The 10,335-nt window shown below is 46.2% G+C and overlaps 1 protein-coding gene across 2 annotated transcripts in view; it reads right to left on the bottom strand.

The window, feature by feature from the left end:
* Positions 1–10,335, bottom strand: part of MRC2 (mannose receptor C-type 2) — a 102,380-nt gene that overhangs the window by 4,432 nt on the left and 87,613 nt on the right. Inside the window, exons 24-30 of one of the 2 annotated variants that reach the window (XM_069076226.1) lie at positions 9,462–9,700; positions 9,117–9,282; positions 8,795–8,935; positions 7,239–7,358; positions 6,495–6,674; positions 5,907–5,933; positions 4,027–5,715 (exon numbers count right to left, since the gene is read on the bottom strand). In XM_069076226.1, coding sequence (XP_068932327.1) covers positions 5,495–5,715; positions 5,907–5,933; positions 6,495–6,674; positions 7,239–7,358; positions 8,795–8,935; positions 9,117–9,282; positions 9,462–9,700 — 1,094 coding nt within the window. In that variant the 3' untranslated portion in view covers positions 4,027–5,494. Of the gene's footprint in view, positions 1–4,026; positions 5,716–5,906; positions 5,934–6,494; positions 6,675–7,238; positions 7,359–8,794; positions 8,936–9,116; positions 9,283–9,461; positions 9,701–10,335 lie in introns of those variants that run through there. The other variant, XM_069076227.1, reaches the window with a different exon arrangement.

The following is a 10,335-nucleotide window of genomic DNA, read 5'->3' as shown; positions in this document are numbered from 1 at the left end:
TAGCCTAGTAGCCCAAGGTATGGTGCCCGCTTTTCTAGGGGAAGTTTTATCCATGCTCTGCCCTGACCCCAGTACACAGGGACATCACCAAGTACATCCGAGATCTCTGGCAGCCCTGCCTCTATGATTGGCTTCCCTTGAGATCTGCTAGGTCCTATCACCATAGCTCTATCAACATATCAACATAATTAAGGGCTTTACCTGTCCCAGCCACTGTGCTAGGCACTGGGCAGAGGGAGGAGGGTGCTAAAATCAAAAGTAAAAGTCTCTGCCCTCAGAAAGCTGATATTCTATCAGGGGGGACAACAGGTAACATGTATAACTATATGCAAGACCCATAAAGCAGGTACAAGGTAAACTTAGATGGGAAAGCAGAAGCAACTAAGGGGACCAAAAGAGGTCTCCTATAGAAGGTGATGTGTGGACTGAGTCCCAAAGGAAGCCAGGGAAGCCAAGAGGCAGGGCATTGAGGGAAAGCATTCCAGCCACAAGGGACAGCCAGTGCAAAGGCACAAAAGGTGGAAGATAGAGCGTTGTGTGTTAGGGGGAGCCATAGCGTACATGGAAAGATACTGTGAATTATCGGAAAAGGTAGGAAGGGACTAGGTAGTGAAGATCTTTAAATGTCAAACAGGATTTGATCCTAGAAGTAACAGGGAAACACTAGATGATTTTCTTTGAACGGGGGGTTGACATGGTCAAACACATTGGTGGCTGTGTGGAGTAGGGATTATAGTGGGAAGGGGCTTAGGCAGTGAAAAAGTTAGGAGGCTATTGCAATAGTCTTGTTGAGGTGATGAGGACCTCAACAGACTGGTAGTTAGTAAAAGGAGTAAGATGTGTGACAAATATTGATTGTGGGGATGGAAATAAAATTTGGCAAATTAGTAGATATGTAGGGTCAGAGTGAGGAATTGAGGATGGCACCAAAGTTTTGAACCTGTGAGACTGGGAAGGCTGGAAGATTTTGAGATCTCTATAAAATAGCCCATTCAAATAAAGGGAGAGAAGAGTCTCACTAAAATGCAGAAGAGAATGTCTAGGAGGAAAGGGGAGCTGACAGTGCCAAATGCTACAGAGAAGTCAGGGAGGGTGAGGATTGAGAAAAGGCCACTGAATTGGTGCTAGGCATTAGGAGGAAGCACCAAGAGAGAGTTCCCATTTCCCAGAATCATAATTTTATAAGTATGGGCCTGAAGACAAGGCCTAGGATAAGGAAAAGTCAGAGAAGGTGGGGGAGACACAGGAGTACTGTGTGCTGTGGGGAGGGAGAGTGTGGAGTGATGGGGAAAAATGGGAAAGAGAAGAGAGGGAGGAGAAAAGATTAAATGACAATAAATAACATGGGGAGGAAGGTGAGAAGCAGAAGAGATGTTCCTTCACAGCTGGCCAAGACTCAGATTTAGGGGGCGCTTTCTCCCAAGCTCCCTCATCGCCACACTGGCCATTTGGACTTTCAGCCCGGACTGCTACCTGCTGTCATAGCAACCCTTTTATTCCCCTTCCCCACTGCTGCTCAGTATAATAAAAAGCACAAGCTTTTATTTTTTAAAGGTGCTCAGACTAAATCATGGGGTCAAAAGGAACCCATGAAAATTTATTTAGGAGGATTTTAGTTAAAATTACTCCACAATCAACCTCATTTATTCTGTCATCTGAATGGCAGAACAAAGCCTGCCATACAACTAATCACAAAGAAGATAAAACTTTAAAAAAAAAATGGACTTCTTTCATCCAGACAGCCTATTCTCCCTAAGAACACATAAAAACAAGGTGACATCTTTTGAATATTGATAGGACCTGTTAGCCTTCTAGAATAGGCCTGATGGAGGTTGAAGATTTCAGTAGGTTGTAAAAGGGATTCTGAAAATCTCAAGCTACTTGTTTTGCACACAACATGAGACCTTTGGAATGCCATGGGAAAATAAGCTTTTATTTTGAAAATAAACTTAGGATCATAGGATCTCTAGAACTGGAAAGGACTTCAGAAGCTATCTGCTGAACCTTATTTTGCAAATGAAGAAACTGTTAGGGAGGATGTGACTTGTCTAAGGTCATCCACTAGTCAGCATCAGAAGTGGGATTTGAACTAGGGTCCTCTGAGAGATAAAAGACTTAGTGTCAGGGCAGTAAAAGGGAAAACAAAAGAAAACAAAAAAACTTTGGGCAGTTAAAATGGAATTCTGTAAATTTCATCCAAATTTGAAAAAGTACAGAAAGGGATCCTGACATCTGAATCCTTCTGCAATGTGTTCCAGGATTTAGGCCATTTAGTTGCCACTTCCTACCATATGGTCCTAGCAGAGCCTTTTGTGGGAATTTTGGAATTTTTTTCCTACAGAAAAGTGGAGAAAGATGCCTTCTCACACATTTTACCTGGGCACCAAGAAACACCATCTTTGTAACTGCCCAGGTCTCAGCAGGGGGAAAACCACACAGCAGAATTACTTCAGATATGTATCATTTCCATGAATTATACATCACAGTGTCACAAATGTCCCCTACACAGTTTCCCATTATTTGATGTTTAAAAAAAAAGAAAGAAAGAAAAAGCCAGCATTGTTCATTAAAGGGCAGTCAGACAGAGCAAGTCTTTTAATTCACATTGCCAGAATTTGGGAGAAGTTAAGCTGTCAGGAGAAAGAGGCAGGGGGCCCTTGTCATGTCTGTGGTAGATGCTCCCTAGGGGTAACAGCATCAGGTGACGGGAAGTGCAAGAAAGAGCCCAATTGTGAAAGCTAAGGGAATTGACTATAATTTTCTGAATTTTTAAAAATTTCAAATGTCCACCTCAAAATAGAGTAAATGTTTGATGCTTCACTCACCCATCTTCCTTCCCTCTTTCATTTCCCTTCCTTTTCCCCTCCTTCCTTCCTTCCTCTTTTCAGGAAAAGAAAGGCCTTGTCCAAAGATGTGCTGCTTCAGTAGGAGCTAATGCAAAGGTACACAACTTCTGGGAAGTCAAGGCACAAAGGTGAAAACTAGAACCATCCAGACAAATCAAGGACATGTGGTCACTTTAGTTTTGAGCCAGTCTCCTCACCTCTGGCCTCCTTTCTTCTTTCCTTCCTTTCCTCTCCTTTCTCTTGAGGACCTTACTCAAGGTATAGTAGCTCCTGCCATGGCAAGGTACAGGGTGGGAAAGAGGAGACCCAGAAAGCAAGGACCTTATCCTCCTCAGTTCAGCTAGCACCTCCAACCTCAGAAACAATATGGCAGCTATGTCTTATGGTGAAGGGTTATAGTTCACAATGGCAGTTCTTAAGCAGTCATTAGCCTGAGGAAGGCTACAGAGATAACCTTCATCTTCTGCCCCCATTGCCCCTGGGCAGGTTTTACCTTTTACCTCTCAACTGAACAAGTTAAAACTTGTGGTGAGATCTTTTCAATTGTTCATATCCCAAAAAAACAGAGTATTAAGTAGAAAAGGAAGAATGAGGACCTATATATAGGAAGGTCCAACATAGCCCTGTATATGATTCCCCCAGCTGCCTTTATGGAATAGATGAGAGCAGGAAGGAATCTTCAAAGCATTCTTGCCCAATCTCTCATAGATGAGCAGGACCAGAAAAGGGCATCCCCATGGGAAAGAGGTGAGAATGATCTGAATTCTTAAAAGTTCTAGAAAGCAGGAGAGAGAAGCAAATAACTCAAAAATTCATATGAGCTCCAAAAAAGTGGCGTTTTAAAGCCTGACAGTGATAATAGCATTTACACATTAAGGTTTATAAGGCACTTTAGAAATGTTGTATCAAGGGGCAGCCAGCTGGCTCAGCGAGTAAGAGTACCGGCTCCATTGTCAGGATGACCTGGGGATCAAATCCGGGCTCAGATACTTAGCACCACACCCAGAAATAACTGGCCGTGTAACCTTGAGCAAGTTACTTAACCCTGATTGCTTAAAAAAAAAAAAAAAAGAAATGTTGTATCATTTAACATGAGAGCCACTTGGCCTGGCTTAAAAAACTTATGGAAGGAACCTGGTTCCACAGGAAACCCTGATCATGACAGAAACAAGGAAGTTCATTTTTCAAGTCTCTCGAAGGTCTTTTATTTTTTTTTTTTTAAGAAACAATGAAATGTCTTTTTAAAAAATTAAAACCTACAAAAAAGTGACCGTGTCCTTGAGTCCATGTTCACATTGTCCTGTGCCCGTAGTAACCAGGCCCAGCTTGAGCCTTCCTGGGATTCTTGTCACTTGCAATTGATACTTTGAAAGATAGTTGGATGGAATCTCCTGAGCTGAGCTGAGCTGGCCCCACCTTCTCTTCTGAAAGTTCTGGCACCATTTCTCTCTGCTCCACTGGACAGCGTATGTCAGGCACCATGGTCCAGGGCTCTCATCCTGGAACCTTCAACCTCATAGAAACCCAGTTTTCCCCTCTCTGATGTCCCCATCCAGTCCCTCCCCCACTAGGACTAGTGGAATTGTTGCTTTCCCCACCCCCAAACCTGACATGAGAGCCGGGCCTGGAGAATATAAGGAACTTACTTCAATCCCCATGGGGGACTGGTTCCCTAGAGTGAGGCCCTCCCCCGACCTGCAGGAGCTGCCTCCAGCTCAGTTCAGCCCAGCTCGACAGCCAGCTTGAAGCTGATCAAGGTGCCCAGTGCAGCAGTCCCTTCAGTGGGTCTCTCAACAACCGCCTCCCCAAACCCCACCCTCATGTCAGCCCCTCCCAGTAGATAGAAATTACTGCCTTGGACTGCTGTTCCGTCAAAGGGGCTGAACCTCATGCCCAGACAGCTCAGTCCATTGCTACCCCATCCATCATTCTAACCCTGGGTTCTGCAGAAGCCTGTGTTCTAGAGGTCAGTGTGCTTCGGGCCAACAGGCATTCTTCCGAACTTCTCCCCACTTCCTTTCCCCAGGATTCTCCAAACAAATGAGAGAGGGCAAGGAGTGGTTCTACCATTTCTGGGGATCAGGCCTACAGAAGATCCAGCAGTGACTGGCCACAGAGATGGAGGCCTCCCTCTCCCCTGAAACTTGATACGGCTAAAGGGTGACAGTGGGTTTACGGTAGGGAAGAAGACTAGGAAGGATCAGGGAGACTGAGAGCTGCCTGAGGTACCAGGAAGAAGGTGCCAAAGACATTGTAGACCAAAGAGGTGACAGGAGGTAAGATGGGAAGCCAGGCCTGAGACTAAGGGAAAACAGGCACAAAGGATAGGCAAAGCCCCTGTCTCTGAACAGCAATCTACCCCTGCCCCCTTTCTTGCTTTCCTCAGGATGGAGGTTCAGATCCCTCAGGATGCCACACCCCTCTGAGAAGGGGAGTCCCACGATGCTGTGTCCAGCAAAATCAACAGCCACCCTCAGCCCAGCTCTCCACTCCTCACTGTTCTTGCCCAGAGCCCATCCCAGGTCCCAGAGTCCCTGCTCAGCTCTCTCATTACACAGCTAGACAGGCTGGGCAGCCTCCCACTAACCATCCTTCCCTGGTCCTGCCCTGCCCCCCGCCCAGCCCCACCCCGACACGGCCCCCAAGATCTAGTCCTGCTGCTCATTCATCTCCATGTCAGACACCAGTATGTTCTTCTCAGCCACCTCCCCAGGGCCAGAGGAACTGCGGCTATAGCGGGCACTCTCAAAGGCCCCTCGGTCAGGATTGCGCCGTCGCTTGTACAAGAGGGCAGCCACGGCTAAGAGGCCCAGGAGCGCCAAGGCTGCCAGCACCACCACCACCAAGGCTGTTGGGTTCTCTTGGAGTGCTGCCCAGAGAGGGGACAAGAAGCCACTCAGCCCTTGGGTCTCAGACCTCCCCCTCACCTCCCTTCCTCCTCCCTTCCTTAGAAACCTTGAGGCCCCTTCAGTCTATTCTGTGCTTCCCATGCCCCTGTGGCTTGCAGTTTTTCCTCTCCTGGGCCAGGAGAAGAAGCCTTACCGTCTAGATTCTGCTCACCTGAGGAGGAGAAGCTGCCTTCTCTAACTACAAAGGTGAGAAAAAGAAAGAAAGACAGCAAATCAATATCAACAAATACTTAGCCCTTGACCACCTAATACACACCTAATATACACCTGTCCTGGGCACTACGGAGAACATAAGCAGTAGGACCCAGTTTATTTTCTCAAGGGGCTTCCAGCCTGGGGGAAGGACAGGGAACAAACATACTCTTTTTCTTATTGATGAGAAAGTGGGATCACACAAGGTGGGCCTCTTTTTAGGGTCTAGGTTAGACTAGATTGCCAATGGCTTCCCATGATGAAATGCCTGGACTTCAGAAAAGAGAAGGGCATTGGAGCAAAGGAAGAACATAGTCTGTGGAGGTCATGTCAATAGCTCCAGGAGCCATGGCTGTCTCCACTCCTTCCCTGAAGTCTCCAGCCTTAGAGCCCATCTGCAGATTGTGAAGCATTTAGAGACACACGCGCACACACACACACACACACACACACACACACACACACACACACACACACTCTCTCTCTCCTTCACTTCCAGTGGCTGCAATGTATCTCTGTTCAGAGTGAGGAGAGAAAGATCACTCACCCTGGGGGAGCTTGCAGACAACACCCATGGTAATGTTGGTGCAGCCTCCGGGCCGCCAAAGGCCACTGCTGCTCTGAATCCAGTAGCAGCTGTTGTGACTTAGCATACTGGGTCCCAAGCCCGGGGGACCCCAGTTTGAGTAGTTGACTGCTGTGTTATCATGCCAGACCAAAGTGCCTCCTAGGTAGAAATATCAAAGGAAACCATTGGGAAGTTAGAAATGCAGAGGGGAAGAGGAGAGACTGAGATCTGAGCTGTGGGCTTTGTTATAACTATAATATAACATAAGATAATGATAAGATATAATACATTATATGTGATATCATATATCCTATCCTATTTTGTTAGAATAGAATAGAATGTTAATGTTATAATGTAATATATGATGATATATGATGTAATATATGATATAATGTGATATGATAATATAATATATACAGTAAGAATAGAATGGGAAGGAATTGGGATTTGGCCTTTGGATCATTCATATGCCCCCATAGCACCCCAACCTTGGCCTAATGACTCCTGAACTATAGGTATCATGAAACATAATCACAAAACAGCCCAGGAGTTATCTTAGGAAGATTCCCCTTAGTGCCATCTCCCTTGCTGCCTGAAATCAACTTTTCAGGGGATGAAGGAGATCCATAGTCTCTTGGTTTTTTCCCCCTTCATGACTAAGGCTTTATTTTTGTCTTTCTCCTCTACTCCCAACAACAGTGGTCTCCCCTGTGCCCCACTCACCTTTGGGATTAAAGTTCATGCCTAACCAGGCTCCTCCACTTTGTCCTTCTGTACTTTGCATGTGTTCCCAGACAAAAACATTCTCCATCTCATCCATGATAGACAGTATGGCACCACCCACTAGGAAGAACATGAAGGCAGTTGCTACTTGACATCTCTACTAAGCAAACTTCTAGTGCCACCAAGGGATTCCCAACCCCAACCTCAAAGTCCCATGCTCAGGTGAATACTGCCTCGAGAAGTGTGATCATTTTGGCTAAGGTCGTTGGGGAATTACCACGATGGAAGAGAGATTCCCAGTGGCTGTCTGAAGGTTTAGGACTAAGAAAGGAGGAGGACGTGTGCTGTGGGCATGTGGGTATGATATAGCATTTGGACTGAGAGATAGGAGACATGGGTCCTAATCAGAATTACAGTATATTAAAGAACTAGAAGAAATCTTAGAGACCTGCTAGTCCCAGGATTCTTAGCCATTTTTAAAATGTCACTGACTCTTCATGTAGGCTGTCTGGTGAAGCCTATGGACTGCTCCTCAGGAAAATGTTTTTAAATGGCTAGGTTGCAATTAGTGCAAATAATCCTGTGAACTGGTTGCATGTATTTGAATTCACACTTTCAAAGTTATAATTTTGTAAAATAAGGTGATTGGGTCTGGCCCCATGGAAATAATTCCCCTGAATTCATTATTTGCCCTAATGGGGGCAAGGCTATGCATAGAATAAAATACATGGAATTACAAAAGAAACCAATTATATTGAAATAGTTATCAAAATGAATAAATTTTTTGACTCCAAGTTAAGAACCCTTCATCTAAAGCAGTTTCTCAGTTAGATGAGTTAGAGTCCAGAGCTATATAAAATATATGTATGTGTGTATATATGTTTCTAGACATACATACATACATATATATAGTCACACAGGAAATGAAGCTTCCCTTCTCCTCTACCCCAGAGCCTCTCCCTCCCTTTCTACTGGTTCACTTGTCTGATCTGCTTTGCCTTCCTACCAGGTGTGTGATGGGAAACAAATGAGATGATTGATTTTAAGACTAAAGGGCCTTAGTGTACCACAATCTGATCAACATAAGCTAATGGTTTGATGTGGCTACTAAAAAAGTGAGTATAATTGGAGGCTGCATTATTAATAAATGTAGTACCCAGAGGAAGGGAAGCCCTCCCCTCATCAGACCACATCTGGAGTACTGGGCTGAGTCCTGGGTTCTGTATCTGACAGGCTACAGTGTCCAGAAGATGGTGTAGAATCTTGAAACCACATCATACAAGAAACAGCTGAGGGAACTGGGGTCATTTATCTTGAAAAACAGATTTGGGGGGGGGGGACATGAAAGCCATCTTCAGTTAGATCTGTTCCCAATGAAACAGACATCCTGATGAGGTGTGGTGAGTTCACCAGCACTGGTCTTCAGATAAAGGCTAGATGACTGTGCAGGGGATTCTTAGATGGAGTGAGGCTGGTCTGGAAAATGCTGAGTTCTGGCTTTGCATTTCCGTAGACATATGCACCTATATGTGTGAATCGGGGGGGAACCTACTCACCTTTCTGACAGCGCTGCAGCGCCTCCTTGTGGCCCAACATCAGCTCCATGTGGAAAGAATAGCAGTGTTCACGAAAGGGAATCCATGCCGAGTCGGCCAGGGCATGGGGACAGTGGCTCACCCTTCGAGGGAGCTGGAATTCTGCCCATGGGGGACAGAGATGGGGGTTGGGAGAAAGAGCAAAGAGGATCTGAGTTTCAAGGTGTCTGAGGGTCACAAGGATACCCTCTTGCCCAGGGTATTCCTCGCCTAGGGATATGCCTATTTTTCTCCTCTGCCCTCCCCCGGCCTCACCCTTCCTTTGTCCTGTCCTAACACAGACCTTGCCTGACCCCACACACGGCCCCCTGAAGTTTAGTGTCACAGCTGGTCGTTCGCCAGGTCCCATCCACGTCCAAGTAGCCACAGCCCCCGAGCAGCTGGGGCTCTCCATCCTTCCAGTTTGCATAGCTGAGCTCATCCAACACCCATGAGTAACGTCGGGAGCCCTAAATGGGGTGATGCAGAGAGAGAGGAAGATATAGAGGTGATGGGGAGGCAAGAGAAGGAGACAGTAAACTAGGTCATAGGTCAGCGATTACTGAGAAGTCACAACTTAAAACACTGAGAGTGTCAGTTGTCCAATTCAGGGGTCCCCTTTTGTGTGGGGGACATAGGAAGCCCCCACCTCCTCATCTGACAACCCAATCCAGAGTGGAGTGTGCAGGCTGTGGGTAGCCTGGGTCAAGAAGGCCTGGGTGTAGGGGTTGTCCACTTCAGCCAGGCTGGTGTTTAGGCTCTCACAGAGCAAGAGGGCATCTTGCCAGCGAAGAGGCTTCTGCAGTAGCCGGAAAACGCTGTTGTGGTAGGAGAGCTCAGTTCCCGGAGCAGGGGGTAGAGCATCTGGAGAGGGGTTCAGTGAAGCATCTGCAAGAGAAGAGAAGCTCAGCATAGCCTCTGCTGGGTGAGCATGGGCCCATCCTGGGCTGGGGGTACAGAGGGTGTTGTTGTGAAGGGCACTCCCTAGCTACAACTGTATTCCCAGCAAGAAGGGTCCCCTGTGGGAAAGGTCCAACTAAAGGGTTTTCCTACCTCTGTGCTTTTGTTCACATCAGAAGTGTCAAACACAGCCCACCATATGTGGCACACAATATTCCTGAGTGCTTCCCAAACCAGATTGAAATGTAATTGGGAAATAGGTCATAAAAATAAATTAAAATACAACAGAATATAGATAATGCTAATGTGTGGTTTTCCCCTGCCGGGGTCCTTAGCTATGATTTAGTGGTCCCATTTCTTTTTGGGTTTGACACCAGTGGTGCACATTATTCCTGCTCTTGGAACACTCTCTCTCCTTCTCTCCTCTCTTTTAAATCTTCCCCATTCTTCAAGACTCAACTGAATTCAGCAAACATTCATTAACTGACTACTCTGTGCAGGGCACAATGCTAGGACTTGGGGATGTGAAGTTGAAAAATAAGATAGACCCTGCCCTTAAAGGGGGTGAAGGGAGTCGTCAGTTAATCGTGTCTGAAGGGAAGTAACACAAAGAAATATGAAGC

This window comes from Petaurus breviceps, unplaced genomic scaffold (assembly GCF_028583685.1).
Source record: "Petaurus breviceps papuanus isolate PSGF00001 unplaced genomic scaffold, PetGlider_PUasm1.0 90925, whole genome shotgun sequence".
In the NCBI taxonomy this organism is placed as follows: Eukaryota; Metazoa; Chordata; class Mammalia; order Diprotodontia; family Petauridae; genus Petaurus; species Petaurus breviceps.
The sequence above is the reverse complement of the archived record's forward strand: the minus strand, read 5'-3'. Positions and strand labels throughout refer to the sequence as shown.